We start from the raw sequence: 23,161 nt of genomic DNA, 5'->3' as shown, positions 1-23,161 counted from the left end.
GAAAGATCTGCTAAGCATCAGTCCATTTTGCACATGTCCTGTCAACTAAAATAAAAGTTTAGAGCAAATAATGAAAAATCATGTGCACTTTATCATACAAAGCAGTCAAAACATAATTTAGCCTATAAAGAAGAGGCAATTTAGTGGATAATCAGGACAAATTAAAGCAGGTAACAAACACAAAATGTTCCACTTTTTCAATCCTATTTTATTATTCTAAAATAAGAACAGAGAACATTATAATGACACACACACACACATATATGGGTCATTGACGAATAAGGTTTTTAAAAGAGTAAAAAAAAAAGCCTAATTGAGAATTTTTTTTGAAGATTTATTAAGTGTTAACAATGAGATAATGTAGTTTTTATAATCAATTAACACTGATTTTGTCATTTATTAAAAGATAGACAAAATTCATAAAAAAAGTAATTCATTCATTAAAAAAAGTCATTTGGTTTAACCAAAATTTCAGTTTTACCGTATGGCACTTTTGGTTTTACCGAATGACAATATTTTCAAACAATGCTAACAGGCTGATATAGCTAACAAAAGGACAGTCAAACATTTTATATTTAGTACTCATTTTTAAAATATTAGAACATTTCTCATGTTTTATAGCGGTTGTACCGAATGACCTGATGTTTCAGGACATGCGTATGAGCAAGAGAAAAGATGAATTTTTCTAATAAGAGAGAGTTAGTTACTTTGCTTCAGGACCATGTGGTCCTTTGTAGGTGTCTGAATGATGTCACATCCTGTCACATAATACTGACCGCATGAACTTGATCCAAAATGGTCCCTTTACATTGGTTACTCCGAATGACATCAATGAAATTCATTTTTCTGGATATTCTTTCTCATAATAAAGCAATGACTTCAACACATAATTTAAATACCATTTTGCACTATGTTGATATATGATGTTTTAAAATCATGCCAGAATGAAAAATATATACATTTATTAGATTTTAAGATATTTTAATCACAAATGAAGTGACTGTTTTGGCCTTTGGACGGTTAAACCGAATAACCTTTTGACACTTCAGAATCTTTAAAATACCTTTATATATAATATAAAATATAATTAAAAGCTTTTGGATTCAATAAAAGAGATCTAGTTGTACTGCATTACGTACTTTGGATGTCATATCATTGTTTTTTATTATTATTATTAAAGGGATAGTTCACCCAAAAATGAAAATTTGATGTTTATCTGCTTACCCCAGGGCATCCAAGATGTAGGTGACTTTGTTTCTTCAGTAGAACACAAATGATGATTTTTAACTCCAACCGTTGCCATCTGTCAGTCGTATAAGAGTCAAAAAAACTTGCTTAGACAAATCCAAATTAAACCCTGCGGCTCGTGACGACACATTGATGTCCTAAGACACGAAACGATCTGTTTGTGCGAGAAACCGAACAGTATTTATATCATTTTTACCTCTAATACACCACTATGTCCAACTGCATTCAGCACTTGGTTAGTGAGGTCTGATCGTGCTCTGACAACGGAAGTGATGTCTAGCACTCATTGAAGCAAAGCGCAAGAGATCACTTCTGTCATCAAAGCACGTTTTTTGACCTCACTAACAGGATGCTGAACGCAGTTGGACATAGTGGTGTATTAGAGGCAAAAAAAATTATATAAATACTGTTCGGTTTCTCGCACAAACAGATCGTTTCGTGTCTTAGGACACTAATGTGTTGTCACGAGCCGCAGGGTTTAATTTGGATTTGTCTGTGCATGTTTTTTTGACTCCTATAGATAGAGTTCCCATTCACTCCCATTATACGACTGACAGACGGCAACGGTTGGAGTTAAAAATCATCATTTGTGTCTTACTGAAGAAACAAAGTCACCTACATCTTGGATGCGCTGGGGGTAAGCAGATAAACATCAAATTTTCATTTTTGGGTGAACTATCCCTTTAAGGCCTTTGGAAAAAAAAATGACCCGTCACATCATTGACCTATATATATATATATATATATATATATATATATATATATATATATATATATATATATGAAAACAAAAAAATTCATGAAAACAAAAAATGTAATATTATGATGTAAAAAGGGAAGGTAACGGGTCTTGGAGCAGATGCAGGGCTCATGTGGATGTAGCGCACTGTTATGAATTATTATGTGTTTCTGCTTCAGAGGAGAACAGACCCGCTGGCTAAACCGAGAAGTCAAAATGTCCTCTGGGACTTTGGCGGGATGCAACACACTATTAATTTTTTAGGGGTCGTGTCTCATGACAGATAACAGTATGACAACAGACCCACATTTTCTACCATTATGGGGACTTTCCATTGACATTTATTGTTTTTACAAAGTTAATTATAATTATAGGCTATACACCAACAGTTAACTGTAACATTTCGGCAGATTTAGACATTTATTGAGTCCCTTTATAAACCTTTTTCATTGTTAGGGCCATTGATAGGTCTTCATAAAGTCAGTCAGTCTTCTGAATTCATTTAGAAAGCAACTCATTCGTAACATGCTCTAAATTTATTGAAAAAGTGCCAACATACAAATATGAACGCATGACCCCCAGATTAGTTTAGCGTCTCTTTCAGACTGACATCGACAAAATCATACATCTGTAATGTGTCATTGTGTCGTTTATTGGCAGTCATCTCCACTCGAACTCGAAGCTCTCTGAAGAGTAAATGAGAACACGATGCCTTCTAGTGCACAGCACCAAACTTGTTAACATTTCATGTTAAGAGGTTTATCAATAACAACTAACTGGCTTGACAACATTCTCATGAAAATAAACTCAATGAACTGACGGATATAGGCAGCATTTCACGAGTAAACATACATTAAACGACTTAATAACGATGAATTATCCCTAGTGGTAGATTTAAATCGATGTAAACACTTTAAAATGGCAGGTTTATAAAATTACAAGCCTTTCCTATTTCATCCCCCCCGTTATTTTTATGCTTCTCTTTAGGCAATAGAGACCCCCAGTGGACAAAATGGAAATTACACTTTTTCAACCGCTGTAAATTCAACACTAATTAACAGCACTTCTCATTATGTAGAAAAAATGTAACGCGAACATGACATAAATAGAGACTAAATGAGAAATAAATCAAGAAAATGTTTATCAAAAAAGTTACAAAACGGGTTTCCTTTCCTTCCGTGTAAAGACAAACTTGACTGGAGGTTAGCTTCATCAAAAACACCTAGTTTGAGGTAATTTTTTCCCATTTTCAGTTCATATGTTCCCTTGTATTGTTTCTCAAAGCGTCACAGTGGTGAAACAGGTCAGTCAGGTCGATTGTCCTCCAATCACCCGCAAAATCTCCTTCTGTATCCGGACGTCCTGTGTGTTTATGTTAGCATCTCCTACCTGACCATCCTCGTACCTGAGGAAAGACAAGAACTTGCTAAAGTGTAGTAGACCCAGCTAACAAAATATGTTTTATGAATGTTTTGTTAATGTCCCCATTATATATAAAAATGTTATAAATTAATGTTCTCTGAAAATTAAAAACATCCAGATATTTAAATGCTTTAAAAACGTTTTTTCTTCGTTATGCGAACGTTAAGGGAACATTCCATTTTATCATTTTTCAAACATTATGGGATTGTTACTTTTGAATGTTCTCTGAACGTTCTGAAACAAGTAGGAACATTTAAAGGCCCGCTGAAGTGTCTTGGAACTGAACAGGAAGACAGGGACATATCGAACTGCCCCGCCCTTTTTTAAACTAGCCAATAGCGTTTTGTTTAAAGGTGCAATATGTAATATTTTTGCACTAAAATATCCAAAAACCACTAGGCCAGTTATATATTTTCTTAAGTACTTACAATATCCCAAATGTTTCCAATTATTTGTAAATCGTGAGAAAATTGCAATTTTAACCAAGGCTCCGGGACGTGTGAGGAGTCGCCTGTCAATTGCGTCATACCCGCGTTACCCTCGGTTTCCGGTTTTATTTTGTAGAAACCATGAAAACACCAAAGATGCTTTAATATATTACATGTTTTAATACACAAGAGAACAACTGTTTTGATATATTTATAGACAGAAAACTAATTATTGTTATAGCTCAACACGTTTAGTCTAATTGTTTAAACATAATTTTCTTGAATTTTTGCGAGTACCATGCTTTACCATGCCTGAGAAAAACACTATTTTGTGAAGTAGTTAACATAGCATAATCAGATGCAGCTTTATTTATAGTAAAATACAGCATTTTCTCCATCATACAATATGTTTTAAAATTAATTGCATTTCATTTATCAACACAAGCCATCCAGAATTTAATATGATATTCTAAAACCGATCTATCTTACTGCAGTGTGTAACAGTGTCTCACAGCAGCCGCTGAGCAAACGCACAGAGTAACGTTATAACATCGTTTTCAACACACTCAAATGTATCTAATATGATAAACAGAGCTGTGTTACCTCATACTCATGACCGGAAAAAGCGGAAGCAACGCCGGCGACTGTGTCATAATAAAAGTCCCGCTGCTCGCGGCGTGTGTTGCACAATCGCTCCAGAGTCCTCATTCAGCTCCCACAACACTCGTCCTGCTCTGCTTCATACTACAGTAACGTTAATAATCGCATCCATGAACATGATTTCTTCCCGAGTCCTATCCCGATTGTTTTCTACCGTTCGTTGAGGTGAAGACCACATGTCCCAAGATTCCGCACTCAAACTTGGCGTCATCAAGCTACACCTTTGTTTTGAATAGGCCTCTAGCGACCTCTAGTGGACAGAATTATTAAATACTGCAACTTTAAACTCAGTAAAACCTCTGTTTCCTTTTAATATCTAATCGTTTCTCCTCCTCATCTCCTATATATCACTTTAAAATACAGAATTCTGTGTAGAATTTAAATGGGTCCGATACCTTTCATGGTCTGAGCCGACTCGCGGATATGATCTGCTCTGTGATCTCGTGTCCCTGGGCAGACTGTGCTTGCGCTGCGCCAGTTCACGTTATACTAAAGCGAAAACGGACTTCATTCGCGTCAATGGAAAGCATATTTACACTGTCTGGATCGTTCCCTATCCCCTATATAGTGCACTTTATGTGCACTTTACCATGTAGAAACTAGTAAATGTGTGAACAAATGACTGATTTCATGGTGTAGGAGGGGGCGTGACTTCAGATTCTAGAGAGCATTTGATTGGACAGAAGATTTGATGAGAAGTTGAAGTGCGAAGTGATGTCATGAAAATCCATGATCCATTTTAGACTAAGTTTTGAATGCTTATATCTCCTAAATGCAAATTTAGTCATTGTTTTGGAGCACACCAGCTTATTCATAATATTGAGACTAACATATTCATACTAAAAGCTAAAAAACTTACATTTTGATTTCAGGGGGACTTTAAATAATGTCCAACTAAACATTTCATGTCGGCTTTAATGTTACTGGATGAACGTTTGTTAATAACTTTCAAAGAACCTTGCCACAACGTTAGCTAAAGTTGTAAGAAAGTTCCCTGTTATCTGGATAAGATACTCACACAAAAAAGAAGCGTGTGCAGACGTGATCAGAAATCGGGCAAACCCAAATATTTCCATGTTTCTGTAGATCTTTGGAAGTTATTACTGTTGAAAAAAATTAATAAGGGACTTAGAATTAAAAAAAAATATCTCTACAAAGATTTGAATGGCATAATTTGTATTTCCAGGTATTATTAACATCATACCCTCACAAAGAGCAACACAGTTCAGATTCCGACTCTGAAGAAACCTTGACTGTACGGGTCGACACTGCAAAAGAAAAATGACTTATTTAGCACTGATACATGCAATACAAGAAGGTAAGTATTTGTCTTTCTTGCAGCTGACAAACTAGTCATGTGAGTGCAATCCCAGAAGTGAAGAAATACAATAACACTCTGAATATGACTCTGATTATATTGTTTCCAATCAGGTTTGACTCACCTAGTCCGATTAACTACAGATTGCACCTGTAATACATCCGTATCAGTCCAATCTCCACAGATAGAGTTAATACCTGTAAGACAGTGTTGACCCTGTTGTAGTGCTGTACTAATTCCTCTTTAGTAGGCATGTGGTGCTGTCCTTTTCCCATTCCTGCACACAAATACAGCACGGTTAATTAACACTACAGTAAAACATCAAAAATTATTTCAAATACTCCCAGCTTCAGAAAAGTTTCCTTAAAAAACGTAATCTGGCAGTGGTATCGATGGTACGTGGATATCTCATATCATGGTATTACTTTAATCACAATAAATTAGTGCTGTAAAATGATTAATCGCGATTAATTGCATCCAAAATAAAAATATGCACATATATTATGTAAAAACAAACTTTTATTTTGGATGTGATTAATCTTGATTAACAGCACTACAATAAATATAAATTATTCATAATTATTTTCTTAATTGTTTTTAGAAAAAAAAGAAAATTAATTATTATAATTTATTATTTATTTATAATTATTACTAATTGTAAACTATATATTATGGAAGAGGATTAAGGCCAAGAAATAATAAAAAAATAAAACCATCTCGAGATTAAAGTTGTTAAATTTCGAGAAAAAACTCGTTAAATTTCGAGAAAAAAGTCGAGATAAAATGTTGAGAATAAACTCATTAAATTATGAGAAAAAAGTTGTTAAATTACGAGAACAAATTCGTTAAATTACAAATTTGTTCTCATAATTTAACGACTTTTTTCTCGTAATTTAACAACTTTTTTCCGAAATTTAACGACATTTTTCTCATAATTTAACAAATTTCTCGTAATTTAATGACTTTTTTTCTCATAATGTAATGACTTTTTTCTCAACATTTTATCTCAACTTTTTTCTCGAAATTTAACGACATTTTTCTCATAATTTAACGAATTTGTTCTCGTAATTTAACGACTTTTTTCTCGTAATTTAATGACTTTATTCTCATAATTTAATGGCTTTTTTCTCATAATTTAATGAGTTTACTCTCAACATTTTATCTCAACTTTTTTCTCGATATTTAACGACATTTTTCTCATAATTTAACGAATTTGTTCTCGTAATTTAACGACTTTTTTCTCGTAATTTAATGACTTTATTCTCATAATTTAATGGCTTTTTTCTCATAATTTAATGAGTTTACTCTCAACATTTTATCTCAACTTTTTTCTCGATATTTAACGACATTTTTCTCATAATTTAACGAATTTGTTCTCGTAATTTAATGACTTTTCTAGTAATTTATTGACTTTATTCTCAACATTTTATCTTGACTTTTTTCTTGAAATTTAACACGTTTTTTCTCGTAATTTAACGAGTTTATTCTCAACATTTTATCTTGACTTTTTTCCTGAAATTTAATGATTTTTTTCTCGTAATTTAATGAGTTTATTCTCAACATTTTATTTCGACTTTTTTTTTTTCCGACTTTTTTCTCTAAATTTAACAACTTTAATCTCGAGATGGTTTTATTTTTTTATTATTGCTTGGTCCTAATCCTCTTCCGTAATATATATATTATATAAATATTTATTTTATTCATCTCATAATGTATTTTTTTTATTGTTTATATATATATATATATATATATATATATATATATATATATATATATATAATATATATATATTTTTTTTTTATTCTAATATATTATAAATAATTTATATTTATTGTGATTATTCTCAAAATCTAACCAGTGTTTTAGAAAAAGTAAAAAAAATAATTAATTCATTCATTCAAAGAATAATAATACAAAATATTATTATAAATAATTTATATTTATGGTAATTAAACTGACCAATAATATCTAACCAGTTTTTAGAAAATGAAAATTATAGCATTAAACATATATTTAATATATAATTACTATATTAAGGTTAACACCCTAACCTTGACAACCCTAAAATACACTTCAATATGTTGTTCTCTCTCTCTCAAATTTTCTGTGCACCCCCTTGCAGCCCTGAGAAGTCCCTGGACACTAGTATGAAAACCCCTGAAGACCTAAATGACATTATCATGGTACATGTCTAGAAAAACATGGTATTACCATGGTCCCTGTCCCAAATTGTCAAAATATGCCCAGAATATCTCTGACCTGAGTATCCAAATGAGATGCTGGAGATAGGGCTGAGGTAGATGCCCTTTCCATAGGCCGCCCCATGCAGCTTGTGTCAAAGAGAACAAGAAGAAATATCGGCCAAGGTCCAATATGCTAAGTAGGAAATCTGTGGGTAACACACTACATTAGAAGTAACCGTGGTACCTGCAGTTTCGTGTAGGAGGCATTTACTAGTCCATTTCGTAGAATGGAGTGCCAGTTTTCAATATGAGAACCACTGAAGATAGAGAACCAGTGATTAGTCACGAAAATGTTCATTCTGCTCCAGGCTGGTTTATGTTAGTGATCATGATATGATCTTAAACTGAAGCTCACTGAAAAGCAAATGTGCTGCCGTGGAGTTTTCTGGCGGTGCGGAAGCGGGCCTCTTTGGCAGGAGGACTGCTGAGGAGCAGGAACTGATGGGAGGTGTGCATGAACTTCAGTTGCTGTAAGCACAAAAATGGAGTGAGACAGAGGAAATAAAGGGTTTAGTCACACCGTTATTTGAGAGAAAATGAGATCAAACGCCCTTACCCTGCTGGAGGGCAGCTTGACAATGTGAGACCTGTTGCTGGATATAATCCTGAGAAGAAAAGAAGATTATGGCTCATTACAATGACAGGAAAATGTCTGAGAATTCCATTAAAGGAAACAGCTTCACTCACCACTGCAGCAGAGGATGTGCAAGGGGGTCCATTTTGTCCATCTGTTTCTTTATTTCAACATAAGGACCCTATAAAATATGAGTTTAGGTGTCACTCATTCCCTATAGACGGTCTATAAAATGTGAACATTGATGTAGCTATCAAAGCGCCACCAACTGGCAGCAGGAAGTGTATCACTAACAACAGGCTTTGAAATTGTCTTCTTATATTTACCAGAAGCACTTCAAACTTGGTTAGAATAATGTCAAGACACGGCTGATGTAAAATTGCATATCTCAAATAGTGTTACCAACTATAAATTGTGAGGCTATTTTACAAATGACTCACTTGTGTTATTTCTCGGATCGATGTGATGCTGTCTAATGCTCTCTGCAGCCGCTCATAACTTCTTTTCTGTAAGCGGAAAGAAGATCACAGAGTCATTCTAAACACAAAATTGAAAAAATCTTAAGGCAGGAAGTTAACACACCAAGCCGACGCCGACGAACTAGTGGCGACGAAAGCAGACTGCAGGGTTGGCTCACGTCGGCAGTGTCTGGCTTTAAATTTGCCATGACACACCAAACCGATGCTCGAAAGCCGATGGCCAAGTAGCGCGTCCGTTCTGCGTCTGCGTAAGACAAAATGCCTTTCCGTACCAGCAGGTGGCAGTAGCTGAATGGCCAATCAGAATGATCAGATGGCCCGACAGACTGACGAACTCCGACGCCGATTCAACATCTCAAAAAAAGCCTACGAGGACCAACTTCAGCCGACGGTGCGTTAGAGAACTGAGAAAACTTAGTTGCCCGACGGCCGACCGTCGGCTTGGTGTGTTCCTGACATCGTTTATTCTCAACATTTTATCTCGACTTTTTTCTCGTAATTTAATTACTTTATTCTCGACATTTTTCTCGTAATTTAATTACTTTATTCTCAACATTTTTCTCATAATTTAACGACTTTTTTCTCGTAATTTAACAAATTTGTTCTCGTAATTTAACAACTTTTTTCTTGTAATTTAACAAGTTTATTCTCAACATTTGATCTCAACTTTTTTCTTGAAATTTCACAACTTTTTTCTCATTATTTAATTACTTTATTCTCAACATTTTATCTCGACATTTTTCTCTAAATTTAACGAGTTTTTCCTTGTAATTTAACGACTTTTTCTCAATTTATCAAGTTTATTCTCAACATTTTTATTTTATTTTATTTATATATATATATATGTCCATTTTTTTATTCTAATATATTATAAATAATTTATATTTATTGTGATTATTCTCAAACTCTGACCAGTGTTTAGAAAAAGTAAAAAAAAAAAAAAAAAAAAAAAATATATATATATATATATATATATATATATATATATATATATATATATATATATATATATATATATATATATATATATATATATATATATTTATTAAACTAATTCATTTATTCATTCAAAGAATAATAATAAAAAATATTATTATAAATAATTTATATTTATGGTAATTAAACTGACCAATAATATCTGACCAGTTTTTAGAAAATGAAAATTATAGTATTAAACATATATTTAATATCTATATATTTCATATATAATTACCATATTAAGGTTAACACACTAACCTTGACAACCCTGATGGTGCGTTCACACCGGACGCGAATGAAGCGATAAGCGCGAGTGATTTACATGTTAAGTCAATGCAAAGACGTGAATTGACATCCTGCGGCACGAATGACGCGGCGCGAATTGAGCGATTCGGGCGTTTGACGCGCTTAACACGTGATTCGCGCAAGTTGAAAAATCTGAACTTTGGCGAATTTCCGCGCCGCATTAACCAATCAGGAGCTTGCTCTAGTAGTGACGTGACGTAGCGAGCTGAGACAGAAATTTGAAACAACAATGGAGGACAAAATCATCGTCGCTGTACATTTCATACATTTATAGAAACAGAAATAAAAAGGATCGAGTTTGAAAGAAAGTGAGTGAGGAGGTTGGACAATCTGATAAGTTGTAAAAACGGTCTTTACTCAATTTGAGCTATATATATACATATTAAAACTACAAGCCAACTAAAGACGACCAATTGAGCTTATTCGCTGTAATTTACAATTTATTTCCCCACTGACAAGTTGTGTTTATTCAGAGGAAGTGTGCAGAAGCAGTGGGAGAGTCTGGGACACATAAAGGAGCGGGAGAGCCCCTCTCATGACGCGAATTCGTGTCTGTTGTGATGTGAAGGGATTTTCACGCGCGAATGAAGCAAGTAAACTTAAAATGTTCAAACGTCCAACTACGCGCAAATAGCGCGATTTATTCGCGCAAGTCGCGTCTGGTGTGAACGCAGCATAAAATACACATGTTTTTCTTTCTCTCTCAAATCACCAGCAGGTGATAGTAGCTGAATGGCCAATTAGAATGATCAGATGGCCCGACGGACCGACGAGCTCCGACGCCAATTCAACATCTCAAAAAAAGCCTACGAGGACCAACTTCAGCCGACGGTGCGGAAGAGAGAACTTAGTTGGCCGACGAATAAAAACTGCCCGACGGCCGACCATCGGCTTGGTGTGTTCCTGCCTTGAAATCAGAAACATTTTATTCATTTTCGTTGGTAAAGAAGATACCTTCGGATTGAAGGCCAGAGACTTGGGGTCATGAGGGTCAACCACAGAGGGGTAAGGGTCAAAGATAATGCTTTTACGGGCAGATTCAAGTGCAGCACGACACATTGCCACCAGCAGGTCCACTACCTGTACAAAAAAACATTACCTTTATATAAAATTTAGATTTTTTTTAGTGTTTTATGCTCACCAAGGTTGCATTTTATTTGATAAAAAATACAGTAAGACAGTATTGAATGGAAATCATGATGCACTTTTCAGGATTCTTTGATGAATCGATAAATTCAAAAGAACAGCATTTATTTGAAATCTTTTGTAACATTATAAATGTATTTACTGTCACCTTTGATAAATGTAGTACTGAATAAAATAATTAAATTCTTATTTTAAAAAAAGAAATCTTAACCCAAACATTTGAATGGTAGTATATCGCAGTTTCCACAAAAATATGAAGCAGCACAACTCTTTTTAACATTGATATAATAATAAATGTTTCTTGAGCAGTAAATCAGCATATTATAATGATTTCTGAAGGATCATGTGACACTGAAGACTGGAGTAATGATGCTGAAAATTCAGCTTTGCCATCACAGGAATAAATTACATTTTAAAATATATATTTAAATAGAAAAAAGTCATTTGAAATTGTAATAATATTTCACAATATTACTTTTTTCCTGTATTTTTGATCAAATAAATAGCCTTGGTGAGCAGAAGAGACTTCTTTCATCAACAAATCTTAATTATACCAAACCTTTGACCGGTAGTGTATATAAATATTATACACAATTCTCTTACATAACAACAATTGAAGTCTTTGGTATATCCTGATTTAGCTAAAAGTTAAGTGTGTGTGATACCTCAGCTCCTGTGGCTACATCTTCTGCAGCTCCTGACATGACTCCCAGAGTGTTGAAGGAGAACACACACAGTTCCCTCGTACAAACAGCAGGCTGAACGACACAGAGAAAAGAGACTGTGATGATAGTGGTATGGATGTGCCGGTGTATTTTAATGGACATTTCCAAGTATGTGTTGTACCTTGAGCATGGAGCCATTCTGAAAGACATGCTGTTCATCACAGACCACACAATAATCGTTCAGAGTTGGGATCCTCTGCTCTGAGTACTTCATAACCTAGAGGACAAAAAAGGATAGTTGGATAATCAGAATAGTTGTGGAACATGGAAGTTAAATAGATTTAAGAATAAAACAGCAAGAAAGAAGACCAATTGCTATTTATTATGCAAATATGTACATTTAATACATTTAATTATGTTGAGGTTTACCTGCACGAGGAAGCCGTACTCCAGAGTTGGGATGCTCTTGCAGTGGATGAGCGCTTGTGAGGAGAAGAAGAGCTGAATGAGTTGCCTGGTGGTGATGTGCACTGTGGATCTTGAGCCTGGGACGGCCACAGTCTGTTAAAAAAGCATTGCATCAATCATTTGACATAAATTGTTATATAGATTTATTTATATATATATATATATATATATATATATATATATATATATATATATATATATATATATATATATATATATATATATATATACAGTACAGTCCAAAAGTTTGGAACCACTAAGATTTTTAATGTTTTTAAAAGAAGTTTCGTCTGCTCACCAAAGCTACATTTATTTAATTAAAAATACAGTAAAAACAGTAATATTGTGAAATATTATTACAATTTAAAATAACTGTTTTCTATTTAAATATATTTCACAAAGTAATTTATTCCTGTGATGCAAAGCTGAATTTTCAGCATCATTACTCCAGTCTTCAGTGTCACATGATCCTTCAGAAATCATTCTAATATGCTGATCTGCTGCTCAAGAAACATTTAATGTGTACAATTGTACAAAATATTTGTGTACAATATTTATTTTCAAGATTATTTGATGAATAGAAAGTTCAAAAGAACAGTGTTTATCTGAAATCTAATCTTTTGTAACATTATAAATGTCTTTACTGCCACTTTTGATTGATTTAATGCATCCTTGCTGAATAAAAGTATTCATTTCTTTAATTTCTTTTCAAAAAAATAAAAATAAAAATTCTTACTGACCCCAAACTTTTGAACGGTAGTGTATAATGCTACAGAAGCTTTGTATTTCAGATAAATGCTGTTCTTTTGAACTTTCTATTCATCAAGGAATCCTGAAAAAAAAAGTACACAACTGTTTTCAACATTGAAAATAATCATAAATGTTTCTTGAGCAGCAAATCAGCATATTAGAATGATTTCTGAAGGATCATGTGACACTGAAGACTGGAGTAACGATGCTGAAAATTCAGCTTTGCATCACAGGAATAAATAACAATATATTTAATATATATTGTAATAAAATAGTTATTTACAATTGTAATAATATTTCACAATACTAATGTTTAACTGTATTTTTAATCATATAAATGTAGCCTTGGTGAGTCATGATATACTGTAGATCACATTATTATATATAGGCATGTTTAAACGCACTTGTCCGGTTGGGCTGGAGGTGTTCAGTTCTCCTTTGGTGCAGGACATGGAGCGGCTCATCAAGCGGGTCACTCTCAACTCCTGTCCTGCTGGTCTTGCCTTCACCCCAGGGCCCTGAATAAGAGGAACACTGGAGCACCTGGGGGAAAAATAGCTGTTATTATATTAAATTGTTAATATTACTATTAGCATATTTGGCACATTTATTCTCTAGATCAGTGGATCTCAACCTTTTTTACTCCCCCTTCTTCTCCAAATCAATACTGAAAGACCCCCCTAAGATGCTAGTGTTATTACTTTTCTCCTGTATGTTTTTTTTTAAACAAAACAAATTCAAGATAAAGAGATATAAACCTTCAGTATTCTTTTTGCAAACCTACTTTGTAAATTAAAGCTATACTTTATAACTTCTTAAAAGATTATTATACATTTTTAAACAATATATACGACAGATTCAAAGCTACTGAATTATTCACTGCAGACATTCTTTACAACTTAAAATACCAAACAGGACCAAACCAGCCACTTTGACCTGACTGCATTTAAAGGAACACTCCACTTTTTTTGAAAATAGGCTCATTTTCCAACTCCCCTAGAGTTAAACATTTCATTTTTACCGTTTTCGAATCCATTCAGCCGATCTCCGGTTCTGGCGGTACCACTTTTAGCATAGCTTAGCATAGTTCATTGAATCTGATTAGACCGTTAGCATCGCGTTTAAAAATGACCAAAGAGTTTTGATATTTTTCCTATTTAAAACTTGACTCTTCTGTAGTTAAATCGTGTACTAAGACCGACAGAAAATGAAAAGTTGTGATTTTCTAGGCCGATATGGCTAGGAACTATACTCTCATTCAGGCGTAATAATCAAGGAACTTTGCTGCCGTATCATGGCTGCAGCAGTGTAATGATATTACGCAGCGTCTCTCACAAACGTCTCCATGGTTGCAAGGCACACTCCCTGTGTAAGCAGGGGCTCACGGGCGCTGCGTAATATCATTGCACTGCTGCAGCCATGGAACGGCAGCAAAGTTCCTTGATTATTACGCCTGAGTGAGAGTATAGTTCCTAGCCATATCAGCCTTTTTATTTTCCGTCGGTCTTAGTACACGATTTAACTACAGAAGAGTCAAGTATTAAATAGGAAAAATATCAAAACTCTTTGGTCATTTTTAAGCGCGATGCTTATGGTCTAATCAGATTCAATGAACTATGCTAAGCTATGCTAACAGTGGTACCGCCAGAACCGGAGATCGGCTGAATGGATTAGAAAACGGTAAAACTCAACTGTTTAACTCTAGGGGAGTTGGAAAATTAGCCTATTTTCAAAAAAAGTGGCGTGTTCCTTTAAGACCAATATATCGATCCATTTAGAAATAATATACACAGAAAAAAACAAACAAATGAAAAATAAAAATGACACATTGATCTGAAGGTGGGTTGACGTCATCAGTGAACAGTTCCTCTGTCAGAGCGAGTGTTTGTATTGGGAGTGTCTGATGCCCGCATGTACTGTCACAGTTATGCTTAGTTTCTTTGTGTTTTGGTTTGGTTCTGTGTCTGTTCCCTATCATTGTACGTTTGCCTATATTCCTTGTGAATGCCAATTAATCACTAATTAAAGGTGCCCTAGAACTTTTTTTTTTAAAAGATGTAATATAAGTCTAAGGTGTCCCCTGAATGTTTCTGTGAAGTTTCAGCTCAAAATACCCTATAGATTTTTTTTAATTCATTTTTTTAACTGGCTATTTTGGGGTATAATTCGAAATGAGCCGATTCAGGGTACGCGGCCCCTTTAAATCTAGTGCTCCACGCCCCAAGAGCTTGCGCTTGCCTTAAAAAACATAAAAAAAATTTCACACAGCTAATATAACCCTCAAAATGGATCTTTACAAAGTGTTCGTCATGCAGCATGTCTAATCACGTAAGTAAAGTATTTATTTGGATGTTTACATTTGATTCTGAATGAGTTTGATAGTGCTCCGTGGCTAACGGCTAATGCTACACTGTTGGAGAGATTTATAAAGAATGAAGTTGTGTTTATGAATTATACAGACTGCAAGTGTTTAAAAATGAAAATAGCAACGGAACTGAACTCTTGTTATTTAACTATGCCGAGGTAAATTCAATTTTTGAATCTAGGACACCTTCACCTGTCATTTTTTCCCCTCGTTTACCTCTGTTTATTAAGTCCTTGATTTCCTTTGTTTAGTTGTCCGTTCTTCTAGTGTTTTTAGTTCTGTTTTAAATAGTGCCACTTCTTCAGTGAGCATTATAAAACACTTGCAGGACATTCATTTTGACAACTATGCAAATCAATTGAAATGTATCACATTCGTCATCCATCAAAACTTTACTAGCGCAACACTGGTTTGCTCTGTCCAACCGAAAGATGTAGTTTGCGTACAGCAGTTGTTTTGAGCCGTCGTTCAGTCAGTATTTCACACAGAGCAGTGAAAACTGGCTTGGGCTGCTCTGAAACAATCAATCACAGAATACAAGAGATGTCGTGCTTTGTTAATTATTAATTTTACACATTAATAATGAAATTAATAAATTATAGGAATATATTTAAAGGGGTCCTTGATTATGATTTCACTTTTTAACTTTAGTTAGTGCGTAATGTTGCTGTTTGAGCATAAACAACATCTGCAAAGTTACGACGCTCAAAGTTCAACGCAAAGGGAGATATTTTCTTTTACAGAAATAGCTTTTTAAGGACTAAAACAAACAGCTGGTCGAGACTACAACGATCTTCTACCCGGGTTAGTGACATCACTAAGCCTAAAATTTACATAAACCCTGCCCTTTAGAACACACAACAAAGGGGGCGAGGCCATGTTGGGCTGCTTGAGAGAAGAGGAAGAGTTGTTGTAGTAGAGTGTTGTTGTCATGCCGTTATTTTACGCCGGAGTGCTTCGCAAACGAGGATCAATTCAATGCTGGATTTGCACAATAGATTAACATGACGGCACATGCTAGTCGAAGAGTTGAATCAACTCCACAGCAACTACATAAATGTATCCACTAACTGTTCAGAAACATCCAGTTGCATTCTAAAAGTTGTAACTTCTTCCTGAGACTCCATCAGTGTCCGACTCCGATTTGAACAATGTAAGGCTGAACACTGTTGCTGACAATCGTCAATTTGGCTGCGTGAGATTCTCCAGCTTTGTTGTTGTTGAGCAACTGAAGCTCGAGCTGTTAAAGCTCCGCCCTCTTCTAGAAAGGGGGCTGGGAGCAGCAGCTCATTTGCATTTAAAGAGACACACACAAAAACAGTTTTTGCTCCCACCCAAATAGAGGCAAATTTGACAAGCTATAATAAATGATCAGTAGTATGTAGAGCTGAACACATTCTGGGGACACCAGAGACTTACATCTTGTAAAAGGGGCATCAAAGGTCCCCTTTAAATTAATTTTACATTATCTCATGGCCCTTCTGGAGGATTACTGAGGCCCAACCCCCCATCCTCCCCTCCCCAGTTAGCTGCAGTGCCCCCCCACCCCCCCAACCCAGATGAGAACCACTGCTCTAGATTGTATTGGAACTTACTTGGTTATTGGTGAGAAGATGCTGAGTCCAGCTCTGAACTTCTTGATGGTTCCTCCAGCCTTAAACCAGCTGTGTCTCTTCCTCTGTTGTGCATTCAGGAACTCATTGCTGAGATGTTTCCATTGATTAGATACAAATGTGCTGAGAATTCTGGGAGAAGACATCAATATTAGTTGGTGTAATCATTACAGGGGCATATGCAGTATGTCAGTTTGGAAAAAAAAAATTAATAGAAAGACTGCTCACCTTTTAAGCTGCACCCCAAGGCAGAAACCATCTTTACAAGTTGGCTGGAACACCTCCACTGTGGGTTCTGAAAGAGGTGGAGATGCTGTCAGTGGATTTAGGTGGAGTCATTTCCTGTCTTCGCTAACTAAATTAGTTACTTACCTGGTCCATCCAGATACTGGGAGAGGGAGAAACGAAGGCGTAAAATGATTGGCTCTGTTCTACTGACCTTCCATGCTGACGCCACCTCCTCCTGCAGAATGCAAACATTACTTTAGTACTGATATTTTTGAATTTTGAATTTATTTATTTTCATATTTTCCGTTTTCATTTTGAGTTAAACTTTTAGTAGTTTTGTTGTGATTTTGTCATTTTATTTTATTTCAGTTAATGCTTATTTTATTTAAAGTAACAAAAGTATTTTTTATGCTTTTAGTTTTAGTTTAAGTTAACTATAATAGCCCTGATTTGGAATTTGTTAAATATGGAAATTATTAAAAGTAAATTCCAAAAGCTCTTACATCCAGGAAGCTGACGTTAATGTGCAGGTCAATATCCACATCGTCAATGGTCTCATACTCCCTGAAATATAGAGAGCAGGTAAAAACTCCACAGTTACACTGATGGTGAACATCTCTGGACAGAGGCTTCCCAAAGAAGGTAATTCATCATATAATAAAATAATCATAAATGACCTCAAATGCAGTAGAAATTACATGATTCTCATATACAAGCTCATTGATGTCCTTTTATTTCCATGTTAGCATTTCATGGGACTTGTAGAAGCTTCATGGGTCAAAATGTACCTGACAGAAACGGCACTTTCAGAATAGATGTCCTTCACGGCACCAACATCGATGTCCAGCTGCGGGTGTCGACTCAGGTCAGTGGCATAATGACACTGCAAAGAAACTTGCTTTAGCATAAGAGTCATCTACTGTACAATGTACAAGGGTACATTAAATGTCTATTGATGATAATGATAAAATATTTTTCTTCAGAAATGGCATTTTACTCACTAAGGGAAAGCATATTATAATGTATGCATCCTATCTTTTAGTTTGCTTAAAAATTGCCTTGATGCCTGCAGTGTTCATTTTTGATGCGAGTGGGTCTTGAGTTTAAAATGATAAAAGAAAAATGTTAGAGTCAACATTAATTCAGTTTATGTTTTATTTTATTTCAGATATTGAAAATGTTTTTTTTTTTTTTTTACGGTTTTAGTTGTAACTGTAACTATAAAAAAATGGTGTTTCACAACACAATGTGACCCATATGGTGTTATTTTTTTCTGTGGTGGACATTTTGAACATATTATTAGTCAAGGAGTATCTATCAGCTATTCTGGGTTGATTTCAGTGTTGCCAAGTCCACGATTTTCCCATGGAATTGGGATACTTTTAAGTTGTTGTTGTGGGTAAAAGCTTTTTCCGTGCATTGATTTCCACCCCCGTACATACGATTTTGTCATTCCAACACCCCCAAAACTACACTCAGACGTACAAATTCAGTGGAGAATTCAGCCACCCGATGGAGAAAATCACATTGGGCTATTTTTGACTGGCCATTGGGCTACTTTTGTTGCATAGACCTGGCAACCTTGGTTGGTTTGCAATATTTTTATCATTTCACTTCAAATATATGTTCAAATGAGGCTAAACTGATCAAGAAAATAGCACATGTTTGGCTAAACAAGGCCTGCCATTGAAATTATTATTGAGTCAAAATGGTGAAATTGTCAGCTATGCTCCCTGTCCACTTGTAGAGCCAATTCTTGGATAACAGATACTGTCCAGGCTCTGTGTAATTATGTCCACTGATGATAATGAATTATTAGATTGGTTTTTATCAGAGTGTGTACTGCCAGATTTGACAGGGAAAACATCCTTTCATTTGTAATATCAAAATGGTGTTTAAAGGGTTAGCTCACCCAAAAATGAAAATTATGTAATTGACTCACCCTCATGTCGTTCCAATCCCGTAAGACCTTCGTTCATCTTCGGAACACAGTTTAAGATATTTTAGATTTAGTCCGAGAGCTTTCTGTCCCTCCATTGAAAATGTATGTATGGTATACTGTCCATGTCCAGAAAGGTAATAAAAACATCATCAAAGTAGTTCATGTGACATCAGTGGGTTAGTTAGAATTTGTTGAAGCATCGAAAATACATTTTACAATAAAAATACAACCGTCGTAAAACAGGAAAGAAGAAGAAGAAGCGGAGTCGTGAACGCGAATAGACAACAAACCCTGAAGAGAATACAATGCTGAATAAAGTCATAGATTTTGTTATTTTTGGACCAAAATGTATTTTCCATGCTTCAAAATGTTGCGGATGTCCTAATCGCCAAAAACAACCACGGCGACGTAAAAGTGCATTACCAACGCCGACAGATGAAAGGATTCAATGGAATCAATTCAATGGAATCAATTCAATGGAATCAATTCAATGGAAAGGATTCCGGAAGAGAAGACAATGCTGAATAAAGTTGTAGTTTTTGTTATTTTTGGACCAAAATGTATTTTCAATGCTTCAACAAATTCTAACTAACCCACTGATGTCACATGAACTACTTTGATAATGTTTTTATTACCTTTCTGGACATGGACAGTATACCATACAAACATTTTCAATGGAGGGACAGAAAGCTCTCGGACTAAATCTAAAATACCTTAAACTGTGTTCCGAAGATGAACGGAGGTCTTACGGGTTTGGAACGGCATGAGGGTGAGTCTTCATTTTTGGGTGAACTAACCCTTTAATGGTTTAGCTTGACAAATAGTAGTTATAATACAAACTGAAACCAATAGTAATTTTACCGTTTTAGCTCAACTAATCGAAAATAATGTCCTGAATGATTTGTTATTCATTAAGAGACGATAGACACTCTTCGTTTTGGCAAGAAATCTGAAGCAAGATCAGGTAATCTGAAAAACTCAAGCCATCTGCTGCTCCTCATACTAGGGAGCCGCATTTAAACCTACACTAATCCCCTGAAAACCCCACGATACACTTTGGTAACCCCAATGTACTCTACATTCAGCCACTGGAGTATGTAGACGTAGAACAACATCAACAAATTATAGATAAAATACATAAATAAATGAACAAAATTAGCTTTGTTTGCTAATTTAGCAAATTAGCTTCAGGTTTAGCATGTGTTCTAGTAGACTGTTTGGTAATATGCTAACCTGGGCAGCGTAGAAGAAATCTTCACAATCGCTGTCACCATCTGAGTCCACATCGCTCCAGAATTGCTCACCGATGCTCTGAAAAAGTTATCACGGGTCAATCACAGCTAATTTCCCCTGTGATGCACCAATTCATTACCCATCCCCCATTCATTAGACACTGAATATCCCTTATCAGTCAGTCTGTAATCTACTCAACAAGGTGAGTGTGTCAGTAGGGCAGCCTACATCTTAGATCATCAGCTTGGTCTGGTTATACTGCCCGTCAAGGCATGTTATTTACTTGCAGTGCATTAGATAATGGTTAGCATGTGTGATTTCCCTACCATGCTGTTCATAGATGCTGCTTTAGTGAGTTTCCTCTGCCACATTCATCCATTCCAGCTAAGTGTGGTTTGGCTAGGCTGGGATTTGTTTGGGAAGTCAACGCAGGTTGAACAAAGCCGACTGAAGGGCTGTGTTCATTTTCTGGGATCCATTAGCAAAGTCATCTCCATGGCAATCTGTGACAACACAATTCAAGAGTGGCAATTCATTAAACATCCATTTAGAGTTCATTTGTGTCACCGCATATTGACATGGCACACAAACACATAAAATGTACTTAAAATGATACATATTTATACAAATACAAATTAAATTTATTGATTTTAATTACAGTAATTTATATTTTATTTTATAAAATTGATAATCTGATTTAAATGTGAACACTGTGTGAATCCATTGTTTTTGTTCTTTACAGGTGTCATTTGTCTTTGTTAATTAACCTGTACACCTGTTGGATGTTCGGATGTTTTCTTTAAACAATAAATGAACAAAACTCTGAATGAATAAAACATAATATGAGCACAAGAATCCATAAAATATTAAACTAGCTATATTACATTCACAGTAGTTCTTCACTGTAAAAGAAAATTCCAGTCTTACCTCTTGAAGACGAGGCAGATGCTTTAAACAAGGTGTGTATGGCATAACCTTAACGAAACATCCCAAAATGCTCTACACCAGGAAGCATGTATATATATATATATATATATATATAAAGTGAGTCGGCTGACACAAAGAGTCTTAATTAGAAATGTGTACCCCTATTGTCTAGCGTCACTGTCTCTCATCTGGCTCCTCTCATGGCTTGCTTTTCTCGCTGTCTCCGCTGTCTGCTTTCTCCCTGACAACACACGACAGCTCGGGCATGCTCAGTGTGTGCCGTCCAGGTCATGAGACCGGCAGCTGACAGCCAGTGTGCTAGTAGCAGGAGGGGAGGGGGTGAGCAGAAAAGACATGCCTGGTAGATCATGGAACAGAAGATCAAATGCAACCCCCTGCGTGCCCATGACCTGATATTTTAATGCATGCTGTGTTATACACACACGTGTGTGTGTTATTCATTTAACAAAAGGGTGGATCTGTTGTGTTGAGTTGTTTTCTATTCTGTATTCATTCTATTTTGTTCTATTCATTTGTTCTATTCTATTGTGTTTTATTCTATTCAGTTTTTTATGGCATGTTAAGTTCTATTCTGTGCTATTCTTTATAGTTAGTTGAATTCCATTTTGTGTTCTATTTTGTTCTATTCATCTGTTCTTTTCTATTGTGTTTTATTCTATTCAGTTTTTATGGCATGTTAAGTTCTATTCTGTGCTATTCTTTATAGTGAGTTGAATTCCATTTTGTGTTCTATTTTGTTCTATTTATCTGTCTATTCTTTTGTGTTTTATTCTATTCAGGTTTTTTATGGCATGTTAAGTTCTATTCTGTGCTATTATTTATAGTGAGTTGAATTCAATTTTGTGTTCTATTTTGTTCTATTCATCTGTTCTATTCTATCGTGTTTTATTCTATTCAGTTTTTTATGGCATGTTAAGTTCTATTCTGTGCTATTCTTTATAGTGAGTTGAATTCCATTTTGTGTTCTATTTTGTTCTATTTATCTGTCTATTCTTTTGTGTTTTATTCTATTCAGGTTTTTTATGGCATGTTAAGTTCTATTCTGTGCTATTCTTTATAGTGAGTTGAATTCAATTTTGTGTTCTATTTTGTTCTATTCATCTGTTCTATTCTATCGTGTTTTATTCTATTCAGTTTTTTATGGCATGTTAAGTTCTATTCTGTGCTATTCTTTATAGTGAGTTGAATTCCATTTTGTGTTTTATTTTGTTCTGTTCATCTGTTCTATTCTATCGTGTTTATTCTATTCAGGTTTTTTTGGCATGTTAAGTTCTATTCTGTGCTATTCTTTATATTGAGTTGAATTCTATTTTGTGTTCTATTTTGTTCTCTTCTCGTGTGTTGGGTTCTATTCTACTGTGTTGAGTTATATTTTATTCTATTCTTTTCCTTTGTGGTGAGGTTAATT

The 23,161-nt window shown here is 35.0% G+C and overlaps 1 protein-coding gene across 2 annotated transcripts; it reads right to left on the bottom strand.

Moving 5' to 3' along the window:
* Positions 1-3,295: 3,295 nt before the first annotated feature.
* parp6b (poly (ADP-ribose) polymerase family, member 6b) lies at positions 3,296-21,942 on the bottom strand. Of its 2 annotated transcripts, XM_067379578.1 has the most exons (23): positions 21,733-21,942; positions 21,132-21,308; positions 20,806-20,883; positions 18,419-18,513; positions 18,134-18,194; positions 17,775-17,865; positions 17,631-17,697; positions 17,385-17,534; positions 13,829-13,967; positions 12,636-12,767; positions 12,388-12,483; positions 12,207-12,299; positions 11,350-11,475; positions 9,073-9,138; positions 8,746-8,813; positions 8,615-8,663; positions 8,414-8,526; positions 8,243-8,315; positions 8,075-8,144; positions 6,013-6,092; positions 5,702-5,765; positions 5,516-5,600; positions 3,296-3,392 (listed from the first exon to the last, which is right to left on the bottom strand). In XM_067379578.1, the coding sequence occupies exons 2-23, from the start codon at positions 21,174-21,176 to the stop codon at positions 3,296-3,298; spliced, it is 1,938 nt and encodes a 645-aa protein (XP_067235679.1). In that variant the 5' UTR covers positions 21,177-21,308; positions 21,733-21,942. The 2 variants fall into 2 exon arrangements, 1 of the variants encoding a protein (XP_067235679.1); XR_010893914.1 differs by lacking the exon at positions 3,296-3,392 and having other exon boundaries at positions 5,571-5,600; positions 5,940-6,092.
* Positions 21,943-23,161: the final 1,219 nt, after the last annotated feature.

This window comes from Chanodichthys erythropterus, chromosome 24 (assembly GCF_024489055.1).
Source record: "Chanodichthys erythropterus isolate Z2021 chromosome 24, ASM2448905v1, whole genome shotgun sequence".
Taxonomy (NCBI): domain Eukaryota; kingdom Metazoa; phylum Chordata; class Actinopteri; order Cypriniformes; family Xenocyprididae; genus Chanodichthys; species Chanodichthys erythropterus.
Note: the sequence above shows the minus strand (reverse complement) of the source record. Positions and strands in the feature narration are given on the sequence as shown.